The sequence below is a fragment of the Gracilinanus agilis genome, chromosome 2 (genome assembly GCF_016433145.1).
Source record: "Gracilinanus agilis isolate LMUSP501 chromosome 2, AgileGrace, whole genome shotgun sequence".
NCBI lineage: Eukaryota > Metazoa > Chordata > Mammalia > Didelphimorphia > Didelphidae > Gracilinanus > Gracilinanus agilis.
In genome coordinates this window covers 623,667,075-623,692,122 of record NC_058131.1, presented here as the reverse complement: position 1 = coordinate 623,692,122, position 25,048 = coordinate 623,667,075, and the positions used below count along the sequence as shown (strand labels likewise).

At 32.6% G+C, this 25,048-nt stretch overlaps 1 protein-coding gene across 3 annotated transcripts in view; it reads right to left on the bottom strand.

Moving 5' to 3' along the window:
• VTI1A (vesicle transport through interaction with t-SNAREs 1A) overlaps positions 1–25,048 on the bottom strand; it is a 437,247-nt gene that overhangs the window by 344,011 nt on the left and 68,188 nt on the right. For 2 of the 3 annotated variants that reach the window (XM_044665578.1, XM_044665576.1), the window contains exons 4-5: positions 8,230–8,307; positions 1,774–1,794 (exon numbers count right to left, since the gene is read on the bottom strand). In XM_044665578.1, the coding sequence (XP_044521513.1) occupies positions 1,774–1,794; positions 8,230–8,307 (99 nt within the window). The remainder of the gene's footprint in view (positions 1–1,773; positions 1,795–8,229; positions 8,308–25,048) is intronic. The other variant, XM_044665577.1, reaches the window with a different exon arrangement.

Genomic DNA, 25,048 nt, shown 5'->3' with positions numbered 1-25,048 from the left:
TCCCACAGGACACAACTCCATTAATTGAATGATCAAATTCTATTTCAGTAACAATTCCATTTGGGGTTACAGTTTCCAAAAACATGCTCTGAAGAACTTTTAATCTCAGAAACTTGCTGCTAACATAAACAAAAGAAGAATGATAAAACAAATGAGGTACAATAAAAATATGTTTAATAAAGAAATCTGAAAACAACATATCTAATTTTTCCATCTAATACACACAATGCCACACAATTCATCTTCACAAATACAGGATTTGGGAAAAAACACTGACCATTTGTAGATGACTTATTTGCAACATGAAAGGTTTTGGTAAAAATATTTCTGACAAATTTGGGGGGAAATAGCTTTACCTCCTTTTTTTTAATTGACTAAGGCTTTGAGATCTAACATTAATTCCATTAACATTTGAAAACTCAAGCTCTCTAATTTTTAATACTACCTTCATTTAAATCTGGACCTGCAATGCCCCATGGGAGTATATATAGTTATAGAAGAATATTGTCCTATAAAAGAAGTAGGTTTCAATTAATCACTCACTATTGCTTATAATCTTATTATATGTAAGGACTTGGTTTACACAAATCCATTGAACACAGTCATCTGCTTATATGTAGGAAATAGAAAAAAAAAGACATAGAATAGTTAAAAGATAAGACAGAAAAATCTGCCCACATTTCTTCTCCACTTTTCCTTTCAGTTACTGTTTATTAATGAAAACATATCAATAATGCACCTTTGTTAGGAAGAGTTGTTGAAAATCACTATATCCATAAGTCTCCAAACCAACATTAACATAGCCTAGAAAATGCTGAAGTATTCTTAATACCACACAAAACCATTATAGCAAGAATTTCCTCATCACTGATGTTAAGGTGCAGACAAGGATAGTCCTGGATACTCTTGTCACAAAATGCAATTTGAAATTAATTTTAAAACTATAATATCAGCTACTGTTTCAACCTAAAGCTGATGGCAGAAAAGCTCAACCATACTTCAACAAAATAACAGTAATTCTTATTTATATACCATATATTCCTGAGAGGATATAAAATCCTTCCTGATATGGACACAACATGATAAACAGTGCTATAAATATTTGCTGGTTCTCAAATAAATATGAAGCAATGGATAACTACACTCTAAAACATGATACTCCAAGTAATAAGGACACTTTTGGAGTTCTTTTCCTATACAATAGATATTGTTTAACAATGACTAGAGCTATATTGATGAAACTAGCAATCTAAACAGATTGACCATTAGTGTATTTATAACATAGACATATTTCCCCAAAGAAAACTATAGATTAGTGGGTTTTAACATTTAACAATATCTAGGTAAATGAAAGGATTTTCTTTCTTTTTTTAAGTAGTAGGAGGTTAATTGGAATATTATAAAGATATTTGCCCAACCAAGAACTTTCAATAAAATAATAGTAACAGTTTTCACAACTTATCAAATTTTATATTTCATATACAACGATGGGGGTATAGCTTTAAGAAACATTTTTATTGTTTACCACTTTTCCTTCCTTGAATATGTTTACTTCTCCTCTGTGCCACCAAACAATATTAATAACTATGAGTATCCTTAAATTGATAATTATTTAGGAAAGGAATACAAAGGAAGATGGTTTTAAGCAAAATAATCAATATTTGTACTGTGTCAATTTCCCTGTAACACCGAGCCAAGAGATCTACTTCAGTTTTAGAAACTCAGCTTTATGAGAAAGCCAGACAACAACAACAAAAGCTAGAAAGTACTCACCTCTTCACGTAATTTTATCAACTGCAACATGAACGCACCAAAAAAAAAAAAAAAAGATAAAAAGGAAAGAAATGGCAGGAAAGAAAGATCAGTTGTATGACAGGATACAGAATTAACATTGACAATTTATCTGTTTACATGTTTAGCATTTAAAAATCACAGACAAACACATTAAAAGAACCTAAACATAGACTACACGCAGAGTTTTTTGAACGAATAAAGATCACTTTCTCACACTGTCACATTAAACAAAGAGAATAGTGTGAAATTCTCTTTTAAAGTACATCTAAGACACCATCATGAAATAAAGGGGAATGACTTCACAGAAGTCTATATTATAAAGAAGAAAAAAAAAACAAGTTTACTGTTCCTCTCTTCTAAGAATATACCACTGAAGAGGTTTTGTTATATACAAGTTTTTAGGGTGTTTCTCTATTTAAGGTCTTGACAAATGATTTCTATTTTTAACAACAAATGAAACAGATTATTAGTTTATACTATTTCACAGTTAATAACTGATACATCAAAGATTCAAATATTAGCAACCAAACATGTGTCCCTATTCTATTAGGATGTAGTAACAATGTTTTTTCTAAGAAATGAATGAACTGTGTCTGAAAAGAGAATACTTATTTAGACCAGGGACATTTAATGCAAGATATTTAACATTAGAAATAAATATCATTAGCATCAATTTTGTCTTTTTGAGGTCTACTGCAAATGGATGCAATATTTTGACTTTAAAATATCTTTAAATTTCAACCAGATTTAAGTACTTTTGCAAATCTAGCTAACTCCATAAATAAGTGTTTTGAAGTTATTTCTATCTTAGAATCTTTTTGGTTAAGTCAAACCAAAATCAAATTCTCAAAACTGTGATGTTGCTATATTCTATGATACTTTGGTCATTTAATTTTTAAAAAATGTTAACACTACATATAAAGTTGCTTAATTATTTACAAACTACAAAAATGGATGCCTAAGCTTCCAGGTTACCCATTCTTATATGGTTCTTTGATAGAGTTCCAAACCTTAGTAAATGTTACTAAAATTATGCTGATTCATTTTTTTCTATCATGAAAAGACACAACTACTACAAGTCTGAAATTTACATTCTCTCTTCTTCCTCCATTTAATTCACCAATAATTTCAAAACACATACACATCTAACTTAAGCTATCTAGTTATTAAATCTATCTTTTAATTAAATGAATAGGCTCATATATCCCATCAAATTAGGTCATTGTTTTGGGAGCAAAAGTAAAATTAGTTTGACAAAATTCTCTCAAAAAGAATGTGGACAACTATAACATGGTCATCACAATACCAATAGCTGATTTTTTTATCCCAATTCAGCAAAGTCACAAAAGCAACCCGGCTTATTCCAATTTTTCATTTATTTTATGAGATTAATTTCCAAATAAAGAGGAAGCAAAGTATAAGTCTATATGGAATCTTTTCAGAAAACAGAGGAGCAAAAATATGTCAAAAACACCTAAGGCTGAATTTTTTTTTTAATTCACTGTTCTTTCTTCAAAATGGACAAGTGGTTGTAATCACACTTAATTGGCAAGCTCACTGGCATTACCCAGCATGTAAGAAGAAAGCTTCCAATCATTTCATAAGAAAACAAACTGCTTTTTACCCAAGAAGTTAAATTTTAAACTCAAGTCCCTGGCCTATCATAAACTAGTCTCTCTTTTTCCTTTTTTTTTCTATTCTGGAAAAAAAAAAAAAGGTAAACATTAATTCGCCTCAGAAAGAGTTGATTTGGGAACAGATCACATAGCTATCTTTTCTTTCTAGGGTAACCATTCTTCAGTTGACTATGATACTTAAAGGGCCAAAGTTTAAAACTACTCTTCTGCAATAGAGACCATTTGGGGCATACCACCCTGCCATAATCAATGAGTGTTTAAAAATGCTCCCCATTTGTTTTTTCAATAGTTTCCAAACAAAAAATGTTCTATCTTGTTTGTGCTGCATGGCTGGCTTTAAGCTTTGCACAGGATTTGCTGCTAAGCTATGTAATAGAAGAGGGGTTTTTTTGGTCTTTTTTTTTTTTTTTAAGTTTAGGTTGAGAGCTATTCATTTAAATGAACAAAAGATGGTTAATTTTAAAATAATTAACAATTATCCTAGCCTCAAACCTAATAAATTTATTTTTTACTGAGTTCATCATTTGCTCAGTTGTAAACGTAAAGTGAGCACAGTCACCATTTTAGGTTATGATAATTGACATTTCTTTTGGAAACAAAGATTTTTTTTCAATGCAGAATTGATACAAGAGGTAATCTGCTCCTTTGTAGGCCGAAAAAATCTGGTTTACGCTGGTTTGAACCAGTGGAATCTCTTGTGGTTAAGCCTTCTGCTGTGACTAAAATCAAAACTGCGCCTCAGAGCATGTGAGAGTGTGTGCGCGCACACGCCTGTGTGTGTGTGTGTGTGTGTGTGTGTGTGTGTGTACGTGTGCGGTGTGCCACGTGACAGAGGAAACTACCGAATTTTTTTAAAGCTGATAATGCGACTGCCGTCTCTGTCCGCATACAGATAACGAATAAATGCTGAACTCTATTAAACGCCCTTTACACATTATCGTGGGTCGAACACACAATTTTCTGAACTTATGATGACAGTCTATTTATTTTGCTATAAACCCTCAGCACGTAACGAACAGATTTGTGTCTGGTAATGATCTGCTCTGCCAGGGCTATATGAAATGATACCGACCTTCTTTAGATCTTAGGGAATTAAATTGACCGACTTCACCCCCTGGTCTGGAGCTGAAGTTTAACACACTTTATGCACAGCAAGTCCAAATCAGAACTTAAGAGAACCTTGTAGTTATAAAATTAAGTAATCATATCTCAGCAAAATACTGGTCTGCCACAAATATTTCAGCAAGTATTTGTAAATAATCTATTTCATATTTAATTTTAATGTATTTAGGATTGCCTCAAATTTATCATTAATCAATGTGTTTTGCATATGGAAAATAAAATAATAATTTAGCTTAAATGGTAAAAGTTGGATCCATGTAACTGTCCCATCATCATACTTTAATACAAAAAGATATCAACTGAGCCTTGTAATGTTGAGGGGGAAGAAATGGTCCTTACTAAACTAAAATAACGTAGAACATATGAAAATGAAGATACTGTTCTAAGTACTGCATCTCTATATATAAGAACTCGACTGTTTTAAGGTATTAATAAATACTCCAAATGAGGATGGCAAATGTGATTTTAAAATAATAGACTAATAATGCTTAAGACAACAATCCTGGGAAAGCTGATAACCCAAACGCAATTCTAACATGCAGAGTAGATAGTTTTATGTCTCCTTTGTAAATCAGAAATGAGCCTCATCTGATTGTACTCACTGGATTTGAATCAGGAATGCATTAATTTGTACAAAGCAAAGTAATTACTTTATTAAAACAGCATGGAGTCAAATGAAGTAGTATAATAGTATGAAGGACATCAAAGATTTTTTTAATTCTTAATTTATGAATTTTTTGCAGATTTTGGTAAGGGAAATAGCTGTAATTTTTACATACCTAAAAGTAAATTAGCATAATTACTGTTAGTTAACTGATCATAACCCTACATATTATTGTAAAAGTTTCAGGAACCAAGTTATTTCACTGTAAAGTATTGCAAAGGTAAAGAATGGCCACTATATTTTCAGTCTTCTAAATTCTCACAGGAGTCACTCTTAGAAAGACATATTGCTGTAAGGACAATAGTAAACAGTTGATTTCCACTTAATTAAAATGTTTATGATAATTTTCAACTTTTATACTCAATTTTATTACATTTTCTTGCCTGAGTTAAAAAAAAATTTAAGCTGATTGTTAAGATGCAAACCTTAAGTCAATAGCATGCTGCTAGGTTAATTGTCTCACCCTGCTCAACTCTTAAGTGTTTACCTAAATTAATGAGAGTACTGGAAATGCCAAATATCTGATTATGTATTTCTTAATCACATCTCAAAAAATAAACTTATTGTGGATGGAAAAATATGTATGTTTAGTTCAAACATATATCTATTTTCTCAGTCATTGATGTATGAGAATTTATATTCAATGCCAGATTAAAGCCTTTGCTTTAAAAGAATAGCTTCCTTTTTTATTCTAGAGTTTGAATATACAATGATGCATAAGAAAGTGCCCATACCTGGTTGTAGATGAGGTGGGGGGGGGCACAATTTGAATATGTCCCTCTGGAATAATTATTTCATAAATGCCACGTTCAATGATTTTTTTCTCATTACCTGGAGAAAAGTGTCTTTTGGCAGCAAAATACTAACAAAAATGGCCAGGGGGAGGAGGGGGCGGGAGTGGGAAGGTGGGGTTCTATCACACCTAACTCCAATACTAGACTGAAAAAGTTCACAAAAGTCATAATCTAACAGCTACATGTACTTATGACTATAATTTATCACACTGTATTTATTGAAATGACAGTTCCTTACAACTGAACTTCAGGTTTTCCAAGCACTCTCAGAATGTGTAAGCCTGCTTTATCTGAGTCCAGGAGAAAACTCTGCATAATCACTTTAAAGTGACAAGATTATAATTTGAACAATTCTGAAAATATGAATGCACCCTATTTTTGTGGAATATTTTTCTCTAGGCATTAAAAAAAATTAGGCTTCCAGATATATGAAGCATATGTTTGAGGCACATAAAATGTCCATTGAGAGAAGAGAACATGTTAAAAATGGGATCACTGTCACAGTACTATAACATCTCTTACAAAGAAAGATTCTGAACCAGGCAGAAACTCCCCCTACTCTATTTCTTCTACATTAAGCACTAGTTTCAAATGTGGGTATGATCTATAGCTTTTAAAGGAGTTGACATGGGAAATATGCATTCAATCATTTGGGAGGTTTAAAGGCAAGATAATGCTTTTGTTGTAGCAAAAATAGAAATAAAATCATGATAAATTAAACACTTATGAACAAACTAAACCTTCTTTAACAACACAAAAAAGAGAATATTCTCTTCTCATCCTTACACATTACTTAATCTATTATGAGTAAACCTCCTTTATCACAAGTCCCCTTTTATGTCTGATGTACTCACCATTTTTTTTTAAGCTATTCTCACATTTCAGTCAAGGGCCTGAAATCCCAAGTCATATCTTAACATGTTTACATGTCTGAACCCATGCTGATAACATCTAAATATTAGGGGGGTAGGGAAGAGCAGAGAAGAGAAGAATCTATATACAAAACAAATATCTCAAACTTGGTGATTCTTCCCTTTGAAAAACAATCTTATGCACACATATAAAGTCTCTATACTTAATAACTTCTAATAGCAATATTGAAATAGATAAACAAATGATAATATCATGCAGTTGTGTACAACTTTCCACTACATCTATCTAGTACAATGGACTAGAAATATACAATTTTTATAGAATAAATTATTATGAAGCAAGTCACAAGTTTGGTATATTCAGGAGACCTGTTATGCACATTTTAATTTGGTCAAAGTAAAGACCCTTATGACATTTGCCAAAGTAATGTTATTAAACAAAATCAGGTTGTATATCATATACTAATTTTTGAAATGTCAAAAGACTGTAGAACTACCTGAGAAATTTTTTGCAGGTAAACTCAACACTTAGGCTCCTTAAAATTTTTTTAAGCCTTACATTTAACCCACACTAAATATATTTACTTAGTATGGATGGATATAGTTTTAATTCAGAAAACAGAGAGCAAGACTTTTTTATTAGGCTGGTATACTTAAGAAACATTTAGGCCCCAGTTAAAATTAAGACAGTCAAACTATATGCCCTAGTTAGAAGAAATTGTGTTTTCTTTTGGACTACGCTAATCCTTTATAGTGACATAATAAACTTGCAAAGAGACATTTGTCATAAAAATGATTTCTATACAAATATACTTTCTGTGATACCGTGTCTTGGTTTCTTTCATAGTGTTATACTTAAAATCTGGATTTTGGTAAATTTATTATTATTTTTAAAGTGTTAAATAAGAAGGAGGGTAGTAAGCTCTGTTGCATTCTGAAAGCTAACTCTCATTTCTTTGGCTTTAAGTGTTGACTTAATTATAATGCCTTATTATCAAAGCTGTATTATGTACTTTTTTATTTCTTTTACTTGTGTTTGAGGTGAAGACCTTGTCTTTGTCTGCAAACAGTGTGTTTCAAGTTATTCTTTAAGTACTAAATAATAAAGAAAAGAGAAGAAAAGATTTTTTTAAAGATAGCAGACAGTGATCACAAGGTAAAGGGTTAAATGTAAGATCTCCAAGAAACATTTTGAAGTTGATTAAGACTCCAGCTTTGCATTAAACAGTATCACTTCCACATGAGTTGTTGCTAATGCTGTTAAGGAGCAGCTTGAGAAGCCCAGTGTGCCACTGACCTCCTTCACCCTCCAGCCACCCACCGGGGTTTCCTGATTAGCATTCTACCTGGTTCTCGGAGGAATTCCCATCATCCCCTAGGAGCTCATTCCGTACTTCGTCACTGTAGGCGATCCGTGACCTTTTCTGTAAAACAAAACAAAACAAAAAGACAGAGAGGAGCGTTAGGAAGTAAAGGCGCCGAAGCATTATTGGTATCAAGGCTGATCATCTTAAACCTCGGGAGCCCCCTAATGGATACCTATTTGCTAAAATCTGCAAGTCAAAGTTATTGAAAGTTCTTGAACTTGAGAGTTTCAAGGAAAATCATCTGATAAAAACAAAACAAGACTTGCCAACAATTCAACTATCTGCTCCAAAGAATGGTGTCATATGCTTCACTATTATTAATGGAATTAAAAGAAGTTGTATCCTATCAATTGTATAATCATTAAAATAAGACCTTTCAGTTAAAGTAGACATTAATTATCTGAGGGGGGGGGGGGGAAGTCTCTTGGTAGTGATCAAAGAAAAGATACTTAGAAGTTTTTAGCAGTCTAGCAGGAGATGGACCATTATTACATGTCTCTTCAATGACTGACTATACCATATTCTATTCCCTGTGAGCTGTAAAATCAACCAGAACTGTGATGTTAAACAGGGGAGGGAATTTTCAAATACTTCCCATCTGAAAACAATGTTTTACACTATGGTTTAAAACTGAGGTATGCATGTGTATAGGTAGGTCTTCTGTTTGTAATGGCTTAAGAAGAAAAGATTAAAAAAAAAAAAAGAAAGCAGGAGGTAAAAGAAGATGTTTTTCATGTATCACGATGTTCATGTAAAACATAAAATAGGTTACATTTAATAATTCCATGAAATTAAGACAAGTTACATCTGACTGTACTCAGTAAACTTTTCAGATACTTTTCAGAAGAGTATTTTTATATAAGTTTTTTCTGTTTGGCTCAAATAAAAAAGCTTTTGAAAAAGCTACGAAATCATGAAAACAAGTGGTTAAAATGTAATAACTTCATTATTATCCTCAATTATATTATTATCATTATTATTCTCAATAAAAAACTATTTCTGGTATAGTTATCTCATTACCCTTTCAGCTTCTGAAGTGACTAAGCAAAGACATAAGTAAAGAAAGAACTATGAAATGGTAGGTCACCTGACTTCTCTAATTTCCCCCAATATATTGCTCTCTTTAGAATTATAACCCCTAATTCCTTACTTGTTGAAGTATGTGCTAGAAAAATCGCTATTTGTTATGACTAAATGTAGGTTGGCTAATTCTGATTACACTAATAGGTGAATCGAAACAAACAAAAATATTCAAAATAGTCACTGAAATTAGTGAAATAATGACATCTTTTTCAGCAGAATGAAATATCAAGATACTTTAGAGAAAGAATCAAAGCATATTAGAGCTGGATAGAATATGATAGAGCATATACTCAAACTCCCCTCACTTTACATAAGGAGGAAACTAGTGGCCCCTCGGAGATTAAATAACTTGTACAAGTTCTCAAAGTTAAGGATAGAATCAGGAATAAATCCAGATCTCTTGACATCAAATCCAGTGTTCTTTCTATTATACCATATGACTACATACTTAAAGGATATATACATTCTTCAGATTTTTCATAATGCAGAAATTGGTGGCAGCTTTAAACTATAATGATCAATAAATCAAGAATAACCAATATTGCACATTGCCAAATGATAAAATCTTTAGTTAATATGATTGGATTTTTATAAAAGGAGAAACTGAGGCTGAGAAGTTAAGACTGGCCAATGAGGAAGCAACTTCAATCATTTAATGTACAGACCACATCAGATTGCCATCATCAAATAGCACTCCTCTCTTGCTCCATTTACTGAATTATTTCTTGTCTAGCCATGTCTATTGATTTAATACTGAATCATGTCGAAATTAAAGCTGATGTAGAAGGACAGAGCACATCAGGGACCTACTACAATATTTAAATCATGCCAAATCTTTCTTTTGCCCATTTGGAGATCTCAGCCACAACAGTTTCAAACTAGCTAAGCAAAAAGTATTCTACAGCATTAAAGGAAATGAGAACCTTTAAACAGGCTGTGGTATCAGAGCTGCTGTTTTAATTATTCATTTCATCACTATAGGGGACTAAAACATTCCACAGTATGCAAGAATATCATCTGGAGATTGTTTTTGTTTTTCTCTTTTTTCACCCAACAGCCAACAAATTGGCATAGATTGTTCAATTACATTATTGTCGTATTTTTATTTGATATACTTCAAAAGGGGGAGGAAATTACAAGTGTGTAGCAATAACTATCCAATTTTGTTTGGGTTATCATCCATTTCTTCATTTTAAGACTAGGACTCAAGGTGCTTATATTCGACAGCAGCTTAATAAGCTGGTTTAGAGTCATATTTCCTCAAAGTTAGGGTGTATTTACCCAAATGTATCTTGGTCTTTTACAATCTGAAAAGCAAAAAGAAGCATGTTGATGACTTTGGGTAGTATAATTTATTTTCTAAAAAGATGTAGAACTTGCAAACAATCCTCTCATGGCACTTTAGTTAATGTTTTCTTTTAACAGTGTAAAACGTAGATCATTGCAAACATTCAAAAGATCTCTTTATGTAAACAAGGCAATATAAGACATAGAAAAGTTAAATATTTAGGCTTAAAAGTATTTTTAAAAATAAAATGTCTTTAAGTCATTACTTATAAGTACTATCTTTGGGAATCTCCACTTCCCCCTTCATAATGATTCCTAAAAAACTGAAATTTAAAATATATATATTTTGTGTTTGATGGGAGGAGAGAGAAGATAAGATTTTAGATTACAGGACTGCAAAATTAATTGAATACAAAAGAGCAAATACATTTGAAGGATACATTTCTTGATTAGGATTCTTCCCCCCTCCCCAACCTAATACTAACTCATTTAATCCTCTTTAATTAAAAAAAAACAACTAAGAAAACTTTACTATCTCTACAGCATGTTGATATTCATGAGTCAAAATTAATGAAAATGAAATATCTACTCTAATTAGATAATCCTAACTAAAAATATTTTTACTTTTCTATCAACTGTATATAAATTTGTACTTTAGCCAAATGCGAGCATGAGAATTTGAGCTGGAAATGTCACACACTCAGCTCCAGTTTGAAGGAACCCAATTCATAATGCATTTTATAAATAGTTAATGACTTCTATACATAAGCTAACCAGGCAAATCAAGAAATTGTCAACATTTTTAGTCTTAGTTGTCAGTTACCACTGTCTGCTGGCGCTTCATATGTGAGCTTCTGGAGAAGAGAGAAGCTCTATGCAGTTTGTAATCCAGGGAAATTTCTGGACTGTGCCATATGGGTTGAAAAGCTCCAACTGACAATATTTTTCCACAAAGATTTGTTAAATAACACAGTCTCTTCTCCCATCCAGTTGTATGTTTGTGTGAAATTGTGTTATCCCTTTCATCAGGAAACCTACATTGGCACTCACTGAAAATCTCTAGGTTACATGAAGGCCTAGAAAGATAGAGGACAATTAAAAGTACTGATTATTTATTGTAAGAAGTTAGAGGTACAAAGTTTCTCTGGAGACTACAAAAAAATGAGCCTGTGGTTGCAAGGAGAAATTTCAGATTCAAGGCAGTTCTCACTTGGTATATGAACGAGATTTTTGCATACTGATTGGTTGATTTTCTTAAAGCTAAGTTCAAACAGATACACTTGCTCAGTTCTGTCTGGCAATTTGGCTTGAAACAATCTGTCTACTTGACCCGAGCCTTAACATTTCCCAACTGAACTGAATATGTTCATGGACAGGCACTGCTAAATTAGAAACAAAATGAATTAACTTAGCTTAAACTAATTAAGAACTGTGATCTGCTGTACCACCTCCTGTATGATTCTACATGTGAAGTAGGGTACATGTAACCAGACTGAGGATTTGACAATCTACCACTAATATAAGCATAACAATGAAGTTGGTTTATTACTAAAGCATACGAGAAGTTAATTTCCATGGCGTGCACATGGCAAAGCAATTGCTTAAATTGCCTCACCTGGGAATTTAATACAATGTTATCATCAGACCAGCCACATTGTAAATAGACTTATAATGCTTTCCATGTGCTGTGCTATGTTGCATATGAATTAAGTAATGATCTGGTATTACAATAAAACCAGCTAGTTCCCACACCTGGCAGACAGGATATTTTGCTAAATTAATACCTATACAGCTACATCAGAAGGGAAGAGAGGAGAAACCATCTTCATACCACACAACTATGGCTTGATGTAGTAAGAAAAATAAGCCATAAAAGTAGAAAAGGGTGCCCAAAGTAATCTGTTTCTAAATATCTGGATCACAGAATTTCAACTTCACTCTCATTCCATTTAGTCTAGTTTTCCTTGTCTTCTAATTACTCATCAACATTTTGTCACATTCACAAACATTAATGATGCCTTTTATTTATCACACAAATAGTGGACATAAAGTCCTGCATGATTTTTATAACTAAAGAAATTTTCCCAAGTACTAATCAAACTGGTTTATAGGGGGAAAAGCTTTTTAAATTTCTCCAAGTCTAAAAGAAATGTGCCAGTCAATCTATACTTTTCTATTGCTTTTGTCATGTCTTTTAGCCTACATGTACTTAACAATGTTGTGTGATTGTTATGCATTTATCTGTAATCAATTTTGTTCCATGTATTATAATTCTTCTGGACATCTCTGTTAAGTCCTGTAAATCCACAATAATATTTATCGCAAGTTATTCACATATTTGTCATTCATTTTCTACCATGCATTACCCAGTATTGCCAAAATACTATAATACTGCTGAGATGGCATTTTCTCAAATACATTTAATTCTAGATTAAATGGCATTTTCTCAAATATATTTAATTCCATGACTTCATACACGCACCTATTGCTAACTTCACTTCTATTCCTCCAGCTTCAACACCCTTCTCCTCTACCTCCAGGATCTTAAGGGGATTATTAAGGCATGAAATATAACTTTTACATGTTGGTACCAAGTAATATGATGGGATTTTCATTAATTTTTATTCTTATTATAAGAGACATTGCATGATTTTCTAGTTAAACCAATTTAAGCTTAAATATATATTACATACATGAAGTAAAGACAGGTTAAAGCCTGGGCAAACAGTATTTTGTTGTTAATACATAAATACTTATCTTCACTTTATCCTATATAGGATGACAAAAAATGTATTAAGATGATATAATTTGGATTTTTATCTTAGATATCTCAAATCTAACATCATAAAAAGAAAAAGGAAAGATGTTAATACAATCAATTTTCTAGTTCTTTGTGTATTAACTTTTAATTCTTTTTAACATAAACACAGAAAACTATGTTCACATATATGCATATATCATATAATTTAGTTTAAATAATATAGGCATGTCTATATATATATGTATATATACACACACATGCATATGTGTATATATCAACTGTAAATATCAAAAGCAGCAATATGTTATCAAGAACTAAAGGCGGGGACAAAAAAGACTTGAGAAAAATTCAACTGGAAACCAAATATTTATGAATTCTTACTCTGCTTGTATAATAAACATTAAATAATTAAACCAATCTACAGTGACAAATTTGGAAATTTCCAATATGATCATTTGGTTAATGTCTATACCATTCTAATCAAGTGTGAATCAAATATAGAACTATTGCCAGATAGTACATCAAAAGATTGTGCCATCATGCTAGAAACTCTGGTCTTATGTAACAATAGCATGACCAATTCAAACTTTTAATGGTAAATGATAATACAAAATAAGAGGAGGGAGGTCAATCTGTTGAGTGAATGCCAATCTGTTTCTCCTAAACAATCATCCCTCTAAACATAGTTTACTTTTGCTCAAGGGAGAGCTTAGAGTTAAAGGTCAAGCTCATTCCCTTGAAACTGTACATACCACATGTTGGTGAACACTACAGCTTAATAAAGAAAAACAACACCCAAGTTCTATGCATGGCCAATGGACCGTGTGTATGTCACCTAGATGGCTAATATTAAAGCACTTTTTGCTAGCTTGCTTTCTAGTATAGCAGGGAAAACAGGTCACCTGTAAAAAAATTGTAACTCATTGTATCTTGGCATGCATTAATAGAAGTAGATATCTGATTTGAAAGGACACAGACCAGAATTCATTTGGGGAAAAGAAAAAAAAAAAGGAGATAGAGCCAAGTTTAGGATTTTTTATTTCTACATATTCCTTTTTATTAAAATCTAATGTGTTATCTGGATTTCTAACTTTATAATGGCGGAAATGTTTATGTTTTAGTTGTAATTATTCACATATCGATATAAAAAGCATTATACTTCTTTATTCTTTTTTATTCCTTAATAGAAACTAGCATGTTTTACAGATATTTATTTAACATATGGAAATATGTGCATATGTACATAAATGCAATACATATGGGTGAAAAGTTATAAAAATTTTCATGGTATTATAAATGAATTCTATTTATAAAGAACCTAGCTTGTGTCACTGCTACATCATTTCATGATCTGCAAGATTGAACAGTCAGGAAATTATGATACTAAGGTGCCTTCATTTCCCCTCTTACTGCTTCTAAGTCTAAATGTGAAAATGCAGGTTCATATATCAAGCAACATAAGAAATGAGTATTGTTATACTTCTGACTAAGTTATAAATTTATTCTGTTTTATGCAGAAAGTGTGATTGTGGCTATACTCATGTTAGCTTGGCAGTCAATTACTATAAGGAAACTATACATTTTCCAACATCCTGGATAATACAGCACACAATGGAAATGAATTAACCCTGTCAAATGTTTATTCATTGTGAAATAATAAATGATTTAACTGACTGTAGTAAAAATATCTAAAAGTTTAATATTGAATATGTCATACCCAGAAAAGCAACACTTTCTTACATATCTGTGTATGCTACTAAGGAGATGTTTTATTCACAGCTGAAAGGGACAGCATGAATAAAATGTAAATTAATATAATTATAGAGTAATTCATATAACCTATTAGTAGAAATAAAAGGCTTTATTTGCACAGCTGGTGGTTACAATGAAAGGCATTCATTCAATTCAATTCAATCAACAAGTATTTATTAAGCACTGATTCCTAAATAACATTATTTTATCTGGGCAGTTAGGTGGTGCAATGGATAGAGTGTGGGGCTAGAGTCAGAAAGATCCATCTTCCTGGTTCAAATCTGGCCTCAGACAGTAACTAATCATGTGACCCTGAGGAAGTCACTTAATTCTGTTTACCTCAATTTCCTCATCTGTAAAATGAGCTGGAGAAGGAAATGGCAAATCACCCCAGTTTCTTTGCCAAGATGGGTCACAAAGAGTTGGACATGATGGATGCTGAGCAGCAACAAAATTTGGCCATAATTTTGCTTCTAAGACTTAGAGATGCCTTACTTTAAGTCTCCTGGCTTTCCTGAATCTTTCTTATCAGACAATCAAAAACTATTAGACAGAAAGTCTAGGTTAACATCTTCATTTTAAAGAAAGAAAGACCGAAGTCCAGACAGATGAAGTGAACTTGTCCAAGGACATAGATCTAGTAACGATATAGAGCTAATATTAAGGTAGTGCTGAGATAGCAACTAGACCATGACCTAGATGATATTTTGTCATATTCCACATATATATATATACACATTTATATACACACATATTATATATAATTACCCATTAATAAATTCTACCATATTAAATGCATACAATGTCATCAGCAAAATAACTATGTTGCTGAGGAATTCAGCTTAAAAAACAATATTTACTTAAATAAATGCTATAAATGCTTATTGGGAGTCAGAGTTTTTATTTCATAAAAGACCTAATTTTATATAATAGGCCATAGTCACACCTGAGGGTTACTTTTGGAAATCAACCTTTTCAGACTATCTTTAGATATTTATCTATCTAGCACCAGAAAGGGTTGTTGCACTGATTATTAAGAAGCACCAGAGGGTAACATAGCACCTATAATATCTAATATATTAGAAGTACTATAAAAATTATTCTTGAAGTCTATTTTATAAAGTCATGTTATTGATGAAACAAGGCTTTAATAATGTGGGTGTAGTAGTCAAATCTTAAACCTAGATTATACCAAATTCAATGCAATATGATATAATATAGACATATTACCATCACATATTATATGCATATCTTTTGATGATTTAGTCAAAAGAAGTTAGAGGGGGCAGCTGGGTAGCTCAGTGGATTGAGAACCAGGTCTAGAGTCGGGAGGTCCTAGGTTCAAATCTGGCCTCAGACACTTCCTAGCTGCGTGACCCTGGGCAAGTCACTTAACCCCCATGGCCTAGCCCTTACCACTCTTCTGCCTCGGAGCCAATACACAGTATTGACTCCAAGACAGAAGGTAAGGGTTTAATAAAAATAAATAAATAAATAAAGTTTGAGCAATATAAAAAATTAATTTACTGTTTCTCCTAAGTAATCATACCTCTAATCATGGCTTAATTTTTGCTCAAAGGAGAGCTTTGGACTTATTCCCTTGAAACTATACTTACTTCTTTTGTTGGTGAATTTTAGGGGAATATATTTAATATATGAACATTATATCAAATATGCCTGATCACAGTTCATAAAACATAATAATGTGCATTCAAGTTAGTGCGTCATACATGATTTCTAGACATAATGTTTTTCAAAGAAGGCTCTTAATTTTAAGCTAACAAAATTAAATACTATTGATTGAGTACTTGGAAATAAATTATAGAAATATCTTGCCTTGAAACATGACGAAATCAAACAAATTTTTTCCATTTGGACCTAGTGATTTGATTTTATCAATACTAATTTAATAGAGTTTCTAGAAATCTTGAAGAAAGCCAAGAAAGTGGATATAGTAAAGCTATTCATGTTTCAGTTACAGATAAGATGTATTCTTGAATTCCTTGTTACCTGGAGATGAATGATTTTAATGATGCCAACCTAAAAGAACCAGTGGAGCTTAAATAGAGCAAAAGTTGAAAAAATGCATACATCACAAAATTGAACTTCTGAATTGGTACTTACAATGTTAAAATTATATCAACTATGATTTTAAATTAAACACAAAATTTTGAAGAATTTTTTTATTTCATTCCAAAATATTTCAATGAAACAATGACTTTTTTAGTCAAAATAAATTATTGTGCCATTTTTAAGATATTTATGCTATGTTTATCAAATTTGGCCTCAGATACCTCCTAGATGTGTGACTTTGGGCAAGTCATGTAAGCCCAATTGCCTTGTTGTTATCACTTTTCTGTCTTGGAAATGATACTTAGTATTGATTCTAAGGCAAAAGGTAAGGTTTCTTTGCTTTTTAAAAGCCATCTATGCAGTATTTAGAATCCAGTAATTAAAATCCAATGAGTTTCAGTGAGGAACAGATTGGATATGCTATGGGGCAAAATCATTTCTACATTGTAAGTAGAGTCATTTTAGAGCCACAAAATAAAAAATTAATGTCTATGACAAGATAGCATATTATCATAAAATAATGTTTTTTCAGAAACCTAAATTCTACATTATTCTTTTTATGTCCAGTGGGCAGAAATTAATTAATTCAATCTTTTATCCTGAATTTTCTCAAATAAAATAATTTAATATTGTGATTAGAGTTTTATAAATCAATCAGTGTATTTTACCAGTATCTAAAAGCACAAAAGAGTCCTTAAATGGAATTATAATCTTATAGCTAGAGGAAAGAATTATTTTCGTACAGTAAATAAAACATATGTGGAAGAAAAGAAATGAAATTTTTAAAAATCTAGCGCTTAAAGTCTATCTTCTATGTTCCCATTGTCAAACATTAAGTTATTTTAGCTCCCTCTTACACAAAACAAAAATTTTTTCTGATAATATATTATATATAATTTAGCATTTTAAAACTATACTGTCATAATTAGCATGAAGTGATCTCCTTCTCCTAGCATTCAATCAATCTGTTCCCCTGCCCTGCTTCAAAATACAACTAACAACTTAAAAAAGAACTTTTTCCTCAAAATTTGACCTCATTCTGATCCCTATTCAACTCCATATCTTTGGTACTTAATGACTGCAGTTGTATCTTAAAAAGAAGTAGTAATATACATGTTATTATAGCTCTTAGTCTGTATTTTTTTAACATTTATTAATCTACATTTTAAACATGGTTACCTTTACTTTGTATTTTTATATGATTTTGAATTGACATAAATACTTTTGCCAAATGATTTACAAAATATTCAAGACTTAGCTATATATTCATGTATGAATGAAAGAATAGGTTTCCACTGTAATCTGTAGATGATAAAAACAGAGGTATTAAGGCCATATGTCACAGAAAAGCGACACAAAAGCCCTCAATCATATTTCCTGGAAACTACAATAAAGAGTATTCCCAATTTCTTTCCTTATGACATTTTCTATTATGCATTTTAACCAGGTTATTACACACAAATTACATTTGTGCGATAACTTCAGCAGAAAAGTTTCATTGACACCTTGAGAAATATACAAGGGCAAAGTCTTGACTCTTCATCTTAGAGAAGAAAATGACCCCCTTCAACTCTATCCTAGGCAAGTCTAAAAGCCATGGAAGAGGCATTGGTTCAAGCTACAACCTTTTTCAAAATAGCTGTAAATTAGAATGGAAGGAGAATATCCTTAACAAAAGCCAATACACCCTGAGAAAATTTTTAAGCAACAAACCACTGTCCGTCTTTATAAGCCAATATGGCATTTCCTTTTAATTTCAAATAGGGGCATCTCTCATATCAGCAATTTTATTGTTCTCATAGGTTAGATATTCCCATTTGTTATTAGAAAGAAAGTACTAGACAATCATCTCAAACAAACTGATGTGCATACATATTTCTTCTTTGTTTGTTTGATTTGTGGACCTGAGGAATATGGATTACCTCTGTTATCTGCAGGAACAAGCTCTGTACCAGTCCTGGCATTCAGTCAGCTTTGATCTTGGGGACCCCAAATTGTACCGTTAGGCAACAGAGAGTACCTATCTAGATTGAACTGTCATACAAATAGATTTTTGTCAGCCACTCAATTTGTATTGGGGAGCATGCCAACAAAAACAAAACTCAGCAATTTAAAGCAACAAACCAGTGCTTGTGCTGACAGGAACAAATTACTACATTCCAAATGAATAAGAATTACTGTAGATCACAGATTCAGAATATGAACACTGTACCAAAAAGTAGGAGAAAATCACTTTCTGAAGTACTTCTCTCTGCTATGTTTGTAGGATAACCTAAAGAAAGCAACTGGAATACTTACTATAAATACATCTACAAAGAAAACACGAAATACAGCTAAAATGAATGAAATATTAACAGCGGCTATTAGTAGGACATGTTAACAGTGAGGCCTTATTAAAGTTCCACTGCAAAATTCTAGGAGTGGCCAAAGGGGGCCATTGTCAGCTACATTCCTAAAGTGAAGAGTGATTCATGAGACATCAACCCTTTGAAGGTTCAGGGTTCTGTAGAGACAGATACTGCTGTCCCTTTGGGGAACAGAGGTCAAACTACTGTCCACAATTCCTGCTTCTGAGGTATAGAAGCCCCAGGAATTGGACCATGACCTCGGATCTTCTGTTTCCATGCAGAAGAACTACCTTTAAAAGCAAATAGATTTTACTGCAACAAGGACATTGTAATGCAACTAATTTCATTCTACATTCTACATCACATCCCCTTTGGGAAAATCTTTTAAAAGAATTGATCTGTTTTCATTTGGTGACAGTCCTAGATGTCAGTATTTAAAAGGTGTTTTTTTTCTTCTATGTTTGGAAATTCAAATGGAATGAGGTAATTATTCTTTGGAAAGGTGGGCAATCACTTAACCTGTCATTGTCTAAAATAATTTAAATTTGTTTTCATACTATTTTGGCATGAATATAATTTCATTCCCTTCAAATCCACATATAACAAATTTCCATTCTGAAAGCTATATAGTTATTATTCCTTTACTGAAATAATATCCTGGATTTCTGAAAGCATAAACAATTGTCCAAGAAGTAACTAGATGTGCAAATTCAGCACTATTGTTTCACTAAAGGATAAAAAGGAAAATAATTAGGTATGAAGGACAAAAACTTCAATATGGTCCAAGTAGTTTTACTAATTAGTTTTGAGTATGAGTTATCTACAGCATAGTTGTATAATATATGAATTAAATAGTTTGCATAGTATTGGTGACAAAAGTAATTGAGAAATTTTACAAGAATGATTATGATGTTGTAGAAGCAGCACTGGATTTGAAGTAAAAAAAACAACAACAAACTTACATTTGAATCCCAAATCTACCTTTTACTTACTGACTGCAGACAGGCTATTTCTAATGAAGTCAATAAGCATTTATTAAGCATCTATTATGTGCCAGGTACTTTGCAAAGTGTTGGGAATACAAACAATTCCTGTTCTTAAGGAGCTAAGGGTTGAATGTGTGAAACAACATGTAAACAATAATGTTGTTTGCTATATAACAAGCTATAAACAGGATAAATTGGAGATAATTTTCAAAAAAGGACGGTACTAGCATTAAGGGGAATAAGGATCGGTTCCTTGCCAAAGATAGAATTTGGACTAGGACCTGAAGCAAGCAGGAGGCAGAGATGAAAAAAGAATTCCAAGTATGTTGGATATCTAGTAAAAATGAAGTCTGGAGATAGATTGTCATGTGTAAGGAACAGTAAAGAGGCCAGTGTCTCTGGATCACAAAGTACTTAGAAGAAAGTAAAGTATGAGAAGACTGGAATGGTAGGAAAAGGCCAAGTTATGAAGGCCTTTAAAAGCCAAAAGGATTTGATATTTGACTTTCAAGGTAAAAGGGAGCCAATGGAATTTATTAGGTAGAAGGGTGTTATGGCCAGATCTGTGCCTTAGGAAGATCATTTTGGCAGTTAAGTGGAGGATAGCCTAGAGTGGGGAGACACTTAAGGTAGGCTGACCTGCCAGCAGGCTATTACAGTAGTCTAGGAGTGAGGAAATAAGGGTAGGCACCAGAGTGATGGCAATGTCAGAAGAAAGAAAAAAATACATATAAAAAATGCTGTTAAAGTAAAATTGACAGAACCTGGAAATTGTTTGGATACTGGAGGTGAGAGAGAATGAGAAGTTGAGCATGACACTTAGGTTTAAACCTGGATGACTAGAAAAACAGTGGTACTTTGGATAAGGAAGTCAGAAAGAGAGGAAGTTTTTGAGGAAAAAATAACGAGTTCAGTTTTCAACACTTTTACTTCAAAAGATGTCTTTGAGATTTCTAATAGGCAGTTGGAGATGTGAGTGATTGGAAGTCATGAGAGAGGTCAGGGCTAGATAAATAGAAGTGATGATCACTTGAATAAAGATCTAAGCAAAGTAGAATATAAGAGAAAGAGTAGATAGAAGAAAAAGATAGACAGACATAACTCTGTTACCAGTCTAAGGAGTCTTCCTTAATAAGTTAATGAATTTCTTTTCCTTTCAAAACAACAACAAAAAGACAGGAAAGGGAATTCTCTCTCTGTCTCTGCCTCTGTCTTTGTCTGTTTCTCTCCCTCTCCATCTCCCCTTCTCCTCCCCCTGCCCCCATAGGTCATCTTCCTCAGATCTCTTCCTATTCAAATGCATCTCCCATCCAGAGAGTGCCAAAATGATTTCATCTATGCAAAAATCTGACAATGTCACTTCTCTATCTAACAAATTCTAGTGCCTTCCTATTGCTTTTAGAATAAAATATAAACTGCCCTGTTTAGCTCAACTATCTTTCTTTCTCTCATCCAAACATTGCTCCTCCCATCTCAGAGCCTTTTTATTGGCCAGCTATAGGTCTTAAATATACTCCTTCACTGATACTTCATTGAAAATCAAGTTTCAGCATTTCTTCCTCATTGTCACTTCAAGAGGAAGCCTAAATACCATCTTATATATGAAATATTTCTTGATATCTCCAAATGCTAGTAGTCTTCCAACCAAACTACTACCTTGTTTTTAACTACTATACATATCTTTTTATGTGTACATATGTGTGTGTGGTATAGTGGAAAGAGCTGGTCTTACAACTATGAAGATTCTAAAGTCTCACCTCTGTCAAACACATTCTGGCTGTGTGACTAGGCAAATTACCTTATCTCTCAGTTCTCTAGTTAACTCTCAAATACTAATAAGACATAGAGAAAACACTGACCTGAATTGATAAGAGAGATCTTCATATGAGATATTTGTCTACCAATGACATCAGAGATTTAGACTCTATCTCATGTATATGTACATATACATATACACATATAGTATATACACACACACACACACACACACACACACCTATTCTGCAAATAGGTACATATTTGTACATGTTGTTTCTTCTATAAGGCCATTAAGTTCCTGGAGAGTAGAGATTGCTTAATTGTTTGCTTCTTTATTTCCGCGGCTTGGAACACAGCAGGTACATAATAAATATGTGTATCTGATTTCTCTAACTAATCAAAACCATAGCATTTCTGAGCTATGTTCTCAAATCAATATTGTTTATGATCTTCATGGAGACAACAATGTATATCCATATTATGAGAACATAGAAATTTTTTCATTCAATAACTATTTGTTGATAATATACTCAATTACAAATGAGAATAAAAGCTTTGGTGTCAGCATTACAAATTTTGTATTGAGTATCAGTCAATAATCCATTTAAAATCTACTCATAGACTATTGTCAAATATTAGCTGTAACATATGGGTCTCACATTGATACACAGAGAAAAAACTTATATATCCTGATGTGATTTTGTAATTATTGATGATCATATCACTCCAACTTCCCTTAATTTAGAGATGAAGATCATGATAGTTATGATGTATGATAATGACCATTATCAGATTTGTTTTAAGCAATTCAATAGGAATGCATATAATATATTTGACTGGCACACTATTCATTTTTCTGTATCACACTCAAGTAACCTCAAAAGTCACAGAAGGGAAGCCAAGTTATACAGGCAGGGGAAAGAGCACTAGAGGAGTAGTCAGGCTGCCTCCATTCTGATATTGATTATGTTCATAACTTCTTCTGTGACTTTGGACAAAGTCTTAATTTTCTCATGTGTTACATTTTTTGTAGTGGGCTGACAGCTATGGCATTTAAATATACGTGTGTATACATTTACGTGTATACACACACATGTATATGTAATAGATTATAGTTAGAGCATTTATTTAGCAATTATTATGTGCCAGGCACTATACTAGATACTAGGGATACAAAAACAAGAAAACAAAGAAGGTCTTACTCCCAAAAAGCTTATATTAGAATGGGAGAATTTTGACAACAAAAAGGGGAACTAGAGAAAGAGGATGGGTGGAAGTGAGGGAAGAGGATAGCCCAGCAGGGGAAGATTGCTACTAAAGAGGTAGAAAAGTTCAAAGAATGAGTTGGCCTGTAATGAAATAAGCATGGCTGAGGCCTCTCAGGAAATGTCAGTCCCAGCAAAGCAAAATAAATAAACAAACAAACAGCTAAATAAATAAATAAACAAACAAACAAACAAACAAACAAACAAATAAATAAATAATTAAATGGATGAGTGACTGGATAAATAAATAAATAAATAAACAAATAAATGGATAGATAGATAGATAGATAGATAAATAAATAAATAAAGCAGAAAATCAGGAGATTCTAAGGTTCCCTCACTACTATGCTATAATGCTAAAACCAGACTCAATTTGTTTTTTTAAACTATTGTCAAATCTAACAAGATACTGAAAAATCTTTACCTAAAAATTATATTCAAAATTTCTTAAGGCTAAGCCCTACCAAAATCCAAGACATTTCTTCTAAATAGTTACTACTTTTTGTCCTTTTTTCTCTTCCACTTTATGTAAGATTCAAAGTCATGGGGACACAATTTCTAAATCAGCACTTTACTTAAAATATAGCAATCATCTTATTTTTATATAGGAAAATAGAGGAATGTAACAGAAAAAAGTCCTAGCAGAATTTTAATCCAAAGAACTTTCCAACATGCCCTTGGATTCTTCTTTAATGTTCTTGAACAGAATGCACACACTCAGACATGTGCCAACTAAACTTTGACTTGATTTGGCAACTAAAGTGTTGTAGGTCTGTCTAATTTTGACTGTGATAGCACTGGACAGGGACTGGCAATAATTCTGTCTTCTGAAAAGAACCTTAAGGAATTGGGTGCTAATAAATATGCATTAATCATAGAATCTTAGGGCTAGAAGGGACCTTGAGAGGTCATCTGGTCCACATCCCTGCCTTTAGGCTTGATTTGAAAGTTACTCCTCACCGATGAGAATTTTTCCTTTTTAAAGGCCTCATGATGGTAATTCTATAAGTTCTATCAGCAATGTTTAACACTACTCACTGTCATATAATTTTTGTCCTTATAATTTACTAAAGTTTTTGATGCTATAGTTAAATTCACAGTAGAGACTAAAAACAGCTGGTGGCCATTCTCTATATAAAAGCCCTTCTTAGACATGAAGACAGTAACCCCCCTCAGCTTTCTGCTCAACAGGGAAAACAATCCCAAGATCATTCTGCCTCAGATTGATTTTCCAACCCTTTAATCATCTGTTTTACTCTCCCCTGAATTTCTTCCACATCCTCTTTGGGCAGGGAGCCCTGTGCTGGACTAAGCATCTGATCACAATGCCTCTCCAAAGTCTAACATATGCTAAAACATACTCTTCCTCAAGTTCCAAGTCTGATGAGAAGGCATCTTTACTAAGCTCCATTACTGGGGCTAAACAGTACAATACTGGGAAAAAGATTTCCCAAAAGACAGCATGAATCTTGAAGACTTATTTTT